The following is a 13,755-nucleotide window of genomic DNA, read 5'->3' as shown; positions in this document are numbered from 1 at the left end:
CGCAGGTTTACAATAGAATACAGTGGAATGATTCTGGAATGAAGGAACGAGGGCACCGACACAAAGGAGGCGGGAAGCTTTGAGTACCCGATAAGGGATACGTGCGAATCCCATCATTTATCACTATTCCCATTTCGCTTTCGTTATCTTTTTGCGATGCGAAAAAAAGTCCATGCCCAGCGGCTATGGCCCCAATGTTGAACCGATAAAGGGTGGTAAATCGTCCTCTCGAATGGCGCGGTAACAAGGAATTCGACGGAAGCTGTCAATGGTTTTGCCAATAAGGGATCCGAAGATAGCAAGGTGTAGCTCCAGACCAATGTGGCATGGCTAACGAGCACTCCAATTGAATGACATTGATTTCGCTGTTGTTGTTGTTGTTGTTGTTGCATTGCTCCTGTGATCGGTTCGAGAGACTTTTTCGTTTGGAGACGGAATGATTGTGGTTAACGAGGATGGCTGTTGACGAGGAAAAAAAACGTTCCTTCTTGGGATGCAATTTTTACTTGGTAAATGTTTTAATTCTGAGTCTGTGAGTACCGAATACTCAATTGTCGTAAAATCTTTTTAAATTTCACATAATCATTTCGTAAATTCTAACCGCTGTTGAAGCGCTTGTCTGATGAAAAAGTTTTCCGCTTCGGTAATAAATTCAACATTGGATCTACATGAGGTGTATTCTGGCACAATTCAAATTAAAATGTTAAATCAAAAGCACTAACAAATTACAATCGTGACCTCCCTGGGTTCGACGCTCATCTCGCACATAGAATTAGGAGATTTTTCTGACCCATGAAATCACAAGGTTTAAACTTTTAAATTCGAAAACAGTTACAAAAAATACTGCAATATCATAATTTTACATCTTTTAGATTGTAAATTTTGATCGATTGTGACGCCATTTTCGATGTGCATCTATCGAGACATAAATTTACATGATTTCTTCTGGTATCGTTTTCGCTTGATACCAAACCTAACCCAGTTTCCGTTCTAACTGCTGTCAAACCGTTTTTTATGCTAGTTTCGAACCTAGTTTCAACGCTGTTGAGCTGAAAATCGAGTCGGTTTCAAACTTGTTTTTTATATCAGGTTTGCTCAAACCCCCGTTGCTAAGTGCGAAGCCAACACAGTTTCGTGAAAAGTGTTTGTTTGATGGAACTACCCTGAGGCAGTTTTAAGTTTTCTCAAGCGAAAATGACATAAGTGTTCGGATCACAACGATGACTGTATTACTTCAGCCGAAATTTCACCGATCGTCAATAGAATTTCCTCAATCGAAAACTGCACTATTAATCATCTCTTCCCTTTACATTAATTTGTGCAACTAGTTCTACATTTAATGATAGGATGGACAAAATAAAATAAAACGAAATCTTTTCTTAATCCACCTAGTTGTGTGATAATGCATATCTCTTCCAACAGTCCCATTAAATCTTTTTTCTATTTACACAAATTTTGACACGTATTTGGACTGATTTTTGACACCAATTCATTCAGATTGATTGGGGTACTTTCCCAATTGGTCACTTTCTGAACCAACTGTGCGGATAAAAAAAATGATGGTTACGTCACTCTTTGATTCTTTGCTGGTATATTTTTGGTACCACTGTTTTTGACAGATCACAAGTGGATCGTGTCTTCTGTGATTGTTAAACTTGTTCAGTTTGGTCTATACAGGGTCCGGCACTCGAAGTGTAACCAATTAAAAAGGCCATAAATTCAGTTTGGAAAATTACTTTTACTTAATTCAAAGTACAAAATGTGTAAAAATAATACAAAATTCAGAATCAATTCACTTTTGCTCGATATGACCACCTTTTGCCTTGACTTGATGACTTGAGAGAGCGAAGGAGTTGCTTCGTTTGGCCGAAAGCGGTCAATTTCCGAACATTGTATTTTCTGACGAGAAAATTTTTCCAATTGAGCAATTCGTAAACTCTCAAAACGATAGGGTTTACTTGACCGACTGTTCATACGAGAATTTGAGTCATCGATTGGCCACCAGGAGGCAGCACCCGCAACAGATAATGGTTTGGGCCGCTGTAACCGCAGATGGGCGCTCTCCAATCGTTTTCATCGAGTCTGGCGTTAAGGTAAATGCGACATATTATCGGGAAAGTATTCTGGAGGTTGCTTTGAAGCCGTGGGCAGACAAACATTTCGGTGGCAGACCATGGACGTTTCAGCAGGACTCGGCACTGTCTCACAAAGCTCGAGTGAACCAAGAATGGCTGAAAAACAACGTTCCGAACTTCATCACGTCCACACAATGGCTCTCGAATTCACCAGATGCGAATCCAATGGATTATTCTCTTTGGGCCATTTTGGAGAGCAAAGTCCGAACTAAAAGATACACCAGTCTCGAGGCGCTGAAAAAAGTTATTGTCCGCGAGTGGGCCAAAATACCTGCAAGTCACATTCGGCCAAACGAAGCAACTCCTTCGCTCTTTCAAGTCATCAAGTCAAAGCAAAAGGTGGTCATATCGAGCAAAAGTGAATTGATTCTGAATTTTGTATTATTTTTACACATTTTGTACTTTGAATTAAGTAAAAGTAATTTTCCAAACTGAATTTATGGCCTTTTTAATTGGCTACACTTCGAGTGCCGGACCCTGTAGTTTAATCATGAATCGACTCACAACGTCTAACATTTGGCGAATGGTCGCTAGCAAAATTGGAGAAACATCCTCTTTTTTATCGATAAATTGTGTTTTTATGATTGTGATTTTCATGATTTTCAAAAAAAAATTTAAAAAATTTATGAAATCTTCAATGGACTCGACAGAACGATCTATATAATTTAATGTTTTAAGATAATTCCATGCAAATGTTGGCCACGGCTCCACTTCAGATGGCCATTGCTCAAGGCCCAATTTTGGCGCACTCTCCTCAACATATCGGCCGGTATTTCACGAATAATGCCACCGGTCCATAATCCACACCAAACAGTGACTTGTTTGCGATGCATTAGTAACTCTTGCCGAGCTTCTGGCTGGTCTTTACTCCAGATGCGGCATTTTTGCTATATGCAGTGTGAGCTTTGTGTCTGATTAGCGGTTTTAATTGAACTGTTAGGCGGAGATGGTGATTTAATTTGAACTGCTTTAAGCACTGATGAGCTGAAGGCGAAATTTAAGAAATCGATACGAAATATGCACTTTTTGTACAAACAAAAAACTCCTAAATGTTAATCGAATAGTTTTGAAATTATACTCGATTATGTTTTAGGAAACGGTAAAGAAAACGGAAATTCCAAGAACATACGATTCTAGATAATTAATTTTTCTATCGATTCGTATATAAACTGTGCCTGATAAACGTTTTTATCGAAAGATTTCGTGCGAGTTTTAAAAATAAATGAGTTTTTCCTTATTCTTTCGCACGCACACAATGTCAACGCATGCATTGGGGTGTGAAAAATGCCACATGCGATAGACGCTAACAACATTTCTTTTGTTTTCGTTGTCCGTTCTCTCTGTGTAAACGTTGAATAAAGATGAGTAGAAAATGTAAGTAAGTGTTACTACTTTGTAAAATAATTTCTATTTATGTTTCAGTAGAACCAGAAATCAGTAATGATTTTCATCACTACTAGCTTTGAAGCTTTGTTGAAAACGTAGCACATCCCTACATATGCGAGTTGTTTATAGCGAGAAATGGAAAAAAGAAAACAAAAGGTTTAACAAAACTCGCACGAAATCTCGCGAAAGAAAAGCTTTCTAACTAATATTTTTCGCCAAATGCATAGTAAAATCATTTACCTACAATCGTATGTTTTTGATTTTTCGTGAATCGGGTTAGTATTGGAGAAATTTGCAATTTAGAGTGAAATTTCGGCGACAAAGCAAGAGGAAGCAGTGAGTTGTCTCGCTTCGACTTGACCACGGCGAAGCGCTACCTTAATGTGAAACAGTGATCATGTTTTGAGACGAATCAATTAGTATGTATTTGGGAACACGACGAACTGTAGAACTTGAGTCGAAACTGTTTCCTAAATTGGAAAGTGAAATTTTTTTTGAATGGAAAAAATGAGAACTGAACCATTTAAACCAATTTTTGTTATGCAAAAGTGTAACAAAAAACTCAATAAACATTTTGAAGAAAAAAACATTTGAAGTATTTTTGCTGAAGATATAAATAGTGTAAAAAAATTATTTTTTGAAATATATTCACTTTATTTTAAAAACATTTTTTTGGATTTATCTACGTAGAATCTACCTCTATTACCTAAGTATCTACTACAAAGTGCGCGTAAACACGCATAAACATGCTTATGCTTGCACGCGCAAAAGCAAATTGCTGGGATTTTTATTTTGTTTACTTTTTGACAATTAACCATATTATAAAAAATGTAAGTGGAACTCGATGCAATTTTTTTAGGCCTTTCAAAGCGGATTTCAAATATTAAAAATCCGAAAAATTATCAAAAGTTCTACACATATTAAAAAATTTAAAAATGTTTTTCAAAATATGAAAATGTTTTGCAGATTACGAAGAGATTTCATTTTTAAACGTGCAAATAAATTGAGTTATCGCGAAGCAACACGTTTTTTAAGATGATGTATTGATCGTGCGACGCTCACTTAGAGATGTGCGAAGCAGCTCATACCGGTGAGCAGCCTCGAACCGATCATTTCACTAAAGGGAATCGATTCAATGTATCAGCTCATCAGCTCATTTAAATTGAACTGAAGGTTTGTTTTGAGCGCCGTTTTTCTTTCATATGCATGATCGAAATCATTGATGCACAAAGAACAATGCTATGCGAACTAACTTGTTTGCGAATTATTATTATGTCATATTTGAGAATATCTGCAAAAGTGGCATCCCTAAATGTACCTTAGCCTACTTAGTGAGAGGTAAGATTTCTTATTGACAACTGCTCAGTCAATCTGTTAAAGAAGGATAAATACACATTTGGAAAAACGAACAAAAGCTCATGCACACATATCTTCTCATTTTTTAAAAAATCTGTGATCAAGCCAAAAACCTGCCTGCGCAAAATCTGTGCACGTTTCCCCGCTTCCATAATAACTAATCGGAATCATTTTGGTAAGCAAAAAAAGGTCTCACTATTTCCTAACGCTCTGTAATTTTTGGTGCTAAACTGTGATCAATTTCAAAAATCTGTAATCGATTTCAGAATCTGTGACCTTTTCCAGAAATCTGTGAAAATCTGTGCCATTTTTTAAATCTGTGCAAAAGGTTGAAAATCTCTACGCTCACTGCAAAAGTTATGATTAGAAAACTAGTTTTAGGTAGGTTGACATAATTCAATAACTAAAACTAACTTTGGAATTTCCTAAAAAAAAAGTTCCATCGAGTTCCACTTAGAGTTTTTTTATAATATTGGACATATCTTTTCCTATAAATTTTGTAAAAATCAGCTGCATAAAGTTACATATTTCGCTTCGGTGTAAGGTTTTATCATAAAAAAAGGTAGAATGTTGTATAACTTTGCAGAAAACAACAAACCTATGCACTACCTTCAACAAAAATATGGGATTTTTTATTTGCTTCAATTATTCCAAACAAATAATGCATAAAAATATAACTTGAAACAAGTTATAAATAAAAAATTGATTTTAGGGGGGTTGCCACAAAAACGCTTTGTATATCCGAAACGGTGCGACCTACACTTTTGGTATATTTGACAAAATAAATTATTTTTAATAGTTCTAAAAGTTTGTCGAAGAAAAAAATTTTCTATCTCTTCAGAAAAAAAAGTTATGGTTATATTTTTTGTCAAAGTAGGCCATGAACAATTAGGGATAGAATCAAACTACGCGGTATATATTTGTAAATAATTTCTTAAAACCAACTATATGCATTAAAAGAACGGTTTGGCAGCTACTGATTTATGTCCACGTTTTTATTGATTCGAACCACTGTGCGGCGTACTGTTTTTTTTTGTTCAATACGATCATGTAAGCTCAGTTTTTATGGATTCGGTTGCAATAACGTGTACAAATTAATCAAAACCCACTGCGTGTTTGGCTCGCAAAGGCGGTGGAGATTTATTCTTCCGTACCAGCTCGTTCCGATGCGTACCGGTTTGGCATCGTCATTTTGTATGATGGTTCGAAAGATTAAACGCACATCGCCCTATAATTTCGGAACCGGAAGTCGGATCTGTATGACATTGCACAGCACCTTTTAAAACAATGAGAGATTTAATTTGAATCAAAATTTGTGATAATCGATTTAAACGTTGCTGAGAAATTGAAGTGTGTCCAGATTTTGGAATTGCATCCCGGAACTGGATTCAGAACCTGTATTCTAGTCCACCTGGATTTAAAAATTTTAGGTTTAGAACATAGTTTTAGAATTTAGTTCTGGAGTAGATGTTCAGAATTTAGAACTAAGACTCTTTTGATTTGTCACTCAATTTTCTCAAAGATGGCTGTACTCACAAACTAAGATTCAAACAAAAGGTAATAAACCTATGCGAAAATGCGCATTCAATTTTCTCGGATATTTTTCAATAAATTTTTACAAACTAAGATGCAAAAAAAGGTATTGAAATTCTTTAAAAAGTCCCTGATGAGTCAATCCAGATTCGATTTCCGGTTCCGGTATTTAGTGAAAAAAAATCAATTTCATGAGTATTTTTTTACAAACGGTGGCGAAATGAGGTACACATTTTTATAAAACTTACTGGTAAATTCATCTAGTTGGCAGAAAGCATCGATAATAGTGAAGAAAAGCTTCAAAAACGGAACTCACTTCGTTTTTGAATAACGGTTAAACCGATTACAAATCATGATTCAAATTAAAGCTCTTATTGTCTTAAGATACTGTGCAATTTCATTCAGATCTGACTTGGTCTTGGTTCCGAAATTATATGGGGATGAGGGTCAAAACTTTCAAACCGTCATACAAAAGAACGATGCAAAACCGGTACGTGCTGGTTCGGAAGAAGAAAATACCATCGCCTTTGATCTCATTTCTAATATCAGATATCTGTTCTTGAACTTTTATACAAAATCATCTTACTGTCCCAAATAGGTACATTCTTATTTCAGGTAGCTTTGTTATTGTCAATCTGATTAGAGGCGGGTTATGACTGTATCGAAAGGGACACGAAGGCGTACTGCTGACAATTAGATTAAACGAAAGATTTCATCAAAACAGTAACCAAACAACGGAACCATTTGTAAATTACCGTTTATTCCGTTGTCGTGAAGTAAACAGTTGGCATTACCTTCCTTTTATAGAATTTGACCATTAGGGTGGGACAAAATATTGATATCAGCTCCACCAAACTTTTCGTGTTCCTTTTGGGTCCCATAAGCATCATGCAAAATTTTAGCTCGATCGGAGAAACTATATTTTCGCGCCCTTTAAACTTTAAACCTGTTTGTATGGGATTTAGTATGGAGAAATTCACTTTTAACAAAAAAAATCGGCTGAAGATCTACCTATGAACTCTAAAATCAGTGCATGTGTTATTTTCGTAGGAAATTCATCGAGGAGGAAAACTTTAGAATACAGAAAAACAATCCGACATTTGTAGAAAAAGTTATTAATGGAAAACCGACTCAAGGTCCGAACAATGGCTCATTCCTTAATATATCTAGCACCACTGCTGCTAGTGGTGGTAATATGATTTAGCTTTGTTTTATTATGCTATAACGGTTGATTTGAGTTGTTTGATGTCTTCACAAAAGTTTCTCAGCTGAGTATAAAGATTATTTCAAAGTGACAAGCCATGTTTCAAAACTCACTGTAAAGACACGAAAAAGTCTAACTTTTTAATTTGAAAAAATAGGTTTTTGGAATCTTCTACAACATTAGCATTAGCATTAGCATTAGAGACCGCCTGTGTGTTGCTACTCCGTTATTGATCTGGACCAATTGAGATTGCAAAATGATTTTTTGAAGTAACATGTTTGGGAATAACACATTGTTTCACACTGTGCAAACTGTATTGAACCATGCATGCTGATCAATACCGACGCCGGCCACGTCCGAATGCAGATCTACTTGGGAGGGAAAGGATTGTTAGTTCGATGCATGTTGCTACTAAGAACCGAGGAATCCTCTGCATTCCCACATGCATCACAGGAGAGGATACTTTGTTAGTAAATGTTTTAATAATGTTATCATGTGTTTATTGCTCTGGGTAGCCGGCTACCAAGAATGTTTTAAAGTATTATCGTTTTATGTGTTACTTTGTGCTGGCAATATAATGCACGAAACAGTCAATCTCCGAAATTGACAAAACTCCGGACAGCCGGCTGTCGAGTATGCATCTACCTTTCGCGTTTTTTTTAGTCATGCAAAAAAAAACACATTCCGATTGATAAAAAAAGGTATCATCTCACTGCTAGGTGGATTAAGCACGTTTTTATAAATGAAACTACGTGATACAAAATAAACGAGCGAATAGGATTTAGACAAAAAAGTTGATTCATTGCATTGAAATATTCTAAACAGATATTATAAAATCATTTTAAATCACCAAACAAAGGTCAACAGATTTCACACGCGTCTTGATTCCTTATTATTTCCGATTCTTTATTATTTTTATTTTTTGAATTGTTTATTGAAATTATTAATTGGTTATATTAGTTGATCTGGGCAGCCGGCTACCGAGAAAAATATTAATTTACTGTTTGCAATATTAATATCAAGTGTTTTTTACTATGTATTCAATATACCGATATATGTTATCTCTGTTATTAACTTTGTAATATAAACGGATTTGCGCAATGGTTGATTTTTATCATTCATTTTATAATCCTGAAAGACAATCAATAACATGGAAGAAGAAATCATTCCTAATAAAACTTTTCTACGAAGCTAGACGGAAATTAATAGGTTGAATAAAGAGATGATTTAGTAAAATATAGTAATCAGAAGTAAAACATTGACAATATCTGATAACTGAAAGGAAAAAGAAACTCCTGCAATTGTCGCCTTTTACGACATGGATCAGCAACCCAGTGGATCTATTCTTGGTTCATTTTTTTCCGCCGGATTCCACACGGCATCTAGGCAGGTACAGTCCGGAGACACCAGCCCCGGTTTTTGGAATCTTCTACAACATTTTAGATAAACTCAAATCCAATAACTTTGACGAATATATAAACTCTCTATCTCTTATAGTTTAGAAGATATAGATGGTACTATTATATGCAAACAAAAACACAATTTACATGTTTTTTTGTGTCTTTACAGTAAGGTTTGGAGCATGGTGTGTCACTTAAAAATAATCTTTATACTCTGCTATAAAGATTATTTTTAAGGGACACACCATACTTCAAACCTATCTCCAAAACTATCGTGAAGACATCAAACAACTCGGATCAACCGTTATAGCACATTAAAAGGAAGTCACATCTTATTACTTTCACTAGCAGCAGTGGTGCTAGATATATTAAAGGATGAGCCATTGTTCGAACCTTCTCCCGGTTTTCCTTTAATAACTTTTTCTACAAACGTCGAATGGTTTTGCGGTCTTCTAAAGTTTTCTTTCCCGTTAAATCTCCTACGAAAATATCACATGCAATGATTTTTAGAGTTCATAGGTTGATCTCCAGCCGATTTTTTTTGTTAAAAGTGAATTTCTCCATACTAAATTCCATACAAACTTTAAACCTCGGGCGCGAAAATATAGTTACTCCGATCGAGCTGAGACTTGGCATGATGCTTATGGGACCCAAAAGGAAAACGAAAATTTTGGTGGAACGAGAAAATAAACCTTTTCATCTTTTTCCCATACAACCTTGTCCCACCCTATTGACCATTCTGTTTAAACAGACTTCATATCCGATTCCTAGGTTTGCTAAGACACAAGTTATCAAAAAAAATCAAATAGGGTAAAGTGTTATAATATGCCCTCCTTAAGAAATTATTAAGATATTTCCAAGTGTATTAATATATTTTACTCGAGAATGTGAATATTTCATTGCAATGCGGCTAAGGAACATAATTTTCAATTACTCAAATATAAAAGATGAGAATTGATTGATATAAACACATTTTTCAAAATGACCACATTCTTAGTTTTTTCGCTTGCCGCAGACATAATGCCCCAGCAGCCGTAAAATATGTCTCACAACAAATCAATGGCATGACACACAACGAAAGACATTTTACCCCACAACAATGATGCATTATGCTTCTTGAAATGTACATAAAGTAACTGTTTTGAGATAATCAGTATGTCAAAGAAATGGCGGATAAAACGCTTATTTAGTCGAAGCAAAATCTTACATCGAAAAGCTGCCAAATGAAATTTTCAGTTTTTTCATGCTTTCCAGCAAACGACAACTACCAAACTTTCACAGCAGAGAGATCCTACGAAAAGATAGTATTAGTGATAAAATTTTGGTTTAGAAAAGTCTTGAATGCTTAAGAAAGGAAGGAGGGCATTTTGGCTAGCAGGGGCGCATTATAAGACTTCCCCCTAGTATGCTATGCACTTCCATGTTGCAACAGATGCCAACTTTAGCAACGAGATGTTCTACTACTACTGGAAGCTGTTGAATATTTTTTTCTGTATCTGAGCGGGATCAAACGGGATGCGAAGTGTAAGGTCGTGGGCGCTAAGTTTGGTTAGGCTGTATGGGAAAGGCTCAGAAAAGAAACGCCTGAACCGAAAAAACAACATAAAATTCATATCTAAATATGCAACAGGCAAAATCGAAATACTCCCGGTCGGTTGGTTGGTTGGTTGGATACAGCTGAGCTTGCGGAAAGAATTATGGAAATAATGGGTTGAATATGTAAATTTCGAGGAGCAATTGTTATTCAGGGCCGTTTTCCATAGCGCTGAATTGCAACAAACGATGGTTGTGTTGTATTCAACAAACTGTTTTTTTTACCGAAATTCCGTCAGAATTATTTGCAAACAATTTCATAGTTGGCAAAGAAATTTCGTTCCGTTTCCGGTTATAGTAATGAATACGAACTGAATCCACTGGAGTTTGCATGCTTATGGAGTCTATGGCGAATGCCAAAAACGAATGAACTATGAAAAGATTATAAAACATAGCCTCTGAGTATTAACAGATACTTACTGGAATTTTATTTTATTTTTCCTCTCTCTCTCTCTCTCTCTCTCTCTCTCTCTCTCAACAGGTCCCGATTAGAAAAGCAAGAAGTGTAGAAGAGCTTTACAATGTGACATGCCCCACCAACTAAGAGAATCTCGTAATTGTGTGCAGTGTAGTACAGTACATACTGATGGAGAATGACAGCATTTCGGGAGTGAAAATTACAAGTACAAAAGAGACAAAGAAAATAAGAAAAAGCAATTAAACTAACAACCAAAATTGATTACTCCCACCTAAGATATATCGCTTAATCGGATCAATGTTTCGATTGGAAAATTTAAATGTCACTTTCAATTCGCGTATTTCCATCCTCTGTCGGTGCCTGTGGGTAAGTTCGAAACCGGAAAGACGATGAGTGATGGACATCGGTTGATACGGTTCTACCACTGGGGGATCGGAACGGTTGCCGCCGCTAGTGGCGTCTATCGGTGCAGATCGTGATGTTTGCAACCGCGAATAGCTGGTCGGAACTGGCTTCGGTAGTGTGTTTTTTTCAGTGTCGAGACAAACATGGCTGAGGTCTTTGATTTGCCTAGTAGTTATGCCAGTGCGTAACTTGTTGTTGAGTTTCACACTCACGAAACGACGGAAGAGGCCTTCAATACAAAGTTAACCCAGATGTTTAAATGAACTTTAGTGACTGCACGGTGTTGAAATACACGAAAGGACTAACCCTACGTTTCAGGGGTCCGTTTGGGGGTATAGTGAAAATGTGGCAACTGATAGGATTAATTCTACTAAACGCAGTACAAACGGGATTAGCAGTGAAAAGGTTAGTAATTGTAGTGGAGTTATATGACATACATTTACTTCTTGTTCGGCATACATTTCATTTCATTTGGATGTATTGTTTCGCGTTCTAGCGTATAGCGTAGACTAAGAACACAGATTAACAGACATGACACTATGAGTAAATTCTTCAAACAATTAAATTTTCGTGGGCCATTAGTTCCACCTGCACGAAATATTTAATATCGGTACACCCCTTGTGTTATGTAAAAGTTGTTTTACTACTTGGTTCCCGCCCGTTTTTCAACACAAATCAGCTGCTTGCAGGGATGCCTGATTTCATCAGGTTTTGTATAATAATTGAAATTAATCGTTGCAATAAATTATGGGATTTTGTCGATAATCTATTTAACTTGAATATAATCAGTTTAGTAAAGGTTTACAATCTGAAAGATTCTAATTATAATATTTCTACATATTTTTCTCAACTCTTTTTAATTGGATTTTAAGTGTATTGATTCACGGAACGACCGAAATTAGCTCTGCGCCTAATTCGTATTACTGTTTTTGAATTAGTTGATTCTAACAACAAAATTTCCAAAATAACTATAAAATTAGTTAAAATGTAGAATTTACTATGCTGAAAAAAACTCTTATTTTTAGAGAATGTGTTTAGTTGGCGAATATTCTGGACACAAACCAGCAATATTTCAATCCAACACGAAATTCTCATTGACAACTAATTTCGTTATTAAAATCAGAAACTTTGATTCTATTTATCTATCACCGTCATTACTGAAGGACAGCAGTGTCAAAGCAAAACAATCCATTAAAAAGCTAAAAGGGACAGTCTTGTTGAAACTGCTCGCAAATTGTTTAGATGTTTTTCGCATGTGTTACGATATATCCCTATATAATTTTCTAAACCGATATGTAAAAATGACGTAAACTGTTAGTGGAAAGTGTATTTATTCAGAATTTGTGCGCACTTGAAGCGATTGTGCGTAATAATGTTTTTACGCGGAGCAGTGATGTGAATTTCGAATGTTTCACTCTAATTGTGATGAAGTTTTTTTGTATCTTCAAACCTTCCGAGCTGCGCCGTCCGGTGTACTATTTGTATTCGGTTTTTGTTTTCCGAGTGCTCAAAGTTTTCAGTGAGAATGAAGAAACAGTGATTTAGAAGAAAAAAATTCAAAAAGATGTTTACGTTTCGTTTATGTCTTTTTCTCCAACACAACATCGTATTTATACCTGCCAATATAGAAAAGACAACCGCGTCTGAATTTTTTTCGGCAGTAGTGTGCCATCTAGTGGCTAGTAGTCATTAAGGTGTTACCGTTTCTGTGACAGGGCGCCATATAGCTGCAGATTGCAGAAGCCAATTCAACCATTCATATTGGTTGAAAACAACATTATATTTCTTTAATTCAACTAAAAAATTAGTTGACTGGATATGAAGTGTGCCTTAGCTAAGAAATGACAGTACGTTTAATTTGTGAATTCAACTAAAAAAATAGTCATTTCAACAAATATTTTATTATTATTAAGGGAATGAGAATAAAAAATCTAAATCAGCAAAAGTAAGATTTTTTTAGTTGTCTCAAAAAATAACTAACTAAAATCAGCAAATCAACTAAATTTTTCGCGAAAATGCTGATTTCGGTCGTTCCGTGTTTGAATGCGTTCTGTTGACTCCCGAGTTTACAAGTGGTGTCACATACTTTATTGTTCATTACATTTGCATTAAATTAGAGGAAAGGTTTTTAACGTTTATGTTTTCCTTTTTACCTTTTTTATAAATATAAAAAATAGGTATAGAATTTGCTCAAACTTTAGAAAAAAATTCTGAGGTCGAGATTTTAGAGATGACTGGACCAATCAAACTAGTCGCAAATGAAAGGTCTCCCCGTCACACTGAACGCTTTGAATGGTTTCGAGATCGAATGTTTATTTTTTTAAG

The 13,755-nt window shown here is 35.6% G+C and overlaps 1 protein-coding gene across 3 annotated transcripts in view; it reads left to right on the top strand.

Annotated features, from left to right (window-relative positions):
• The window catches only part of LOC131425861 (gamma-aminobutyric acid receptor subunit beta-like), a 69,187-nt gene that overhangs the window by 29,442 nt on the left and 25,990 nt on the right, over positions 1–13,755 (top strand). For all 3 annotated transcript variants that reach the window (XM_058588107.1, XM_058588108.1, XM_058588106.1), the window contains exon 2: positions 11,089–11,835. In XM_058588107.1, the coding sequence (XP_058444090.1) occupies positions 11,690–11,835 (146 nt within the window). In that variant the 5' untranslated portion in view covers positions 11,089–11,689. The remainder of the gene's footprint in view (positions 1–11,088; positions 11,836–13,755) is intronic.

Source organism: Malaya genurostris, chromosome 1, assembly GCF_030247185.1.
Source record: "Malaya genurostris strain Urasoe2022 chromosome 1, Malgen_1.1, whole genome shotgun sequence".
NCBI classification, from domain to species: Eukaryota; Metazoa; Arthropoda; class Insecta; order Diptera; family Culicidae; genus Malaya; species Malaya genurostris.
This window is presented reverse-complemented; position numbering and strand designations above follow the sequence as displayed.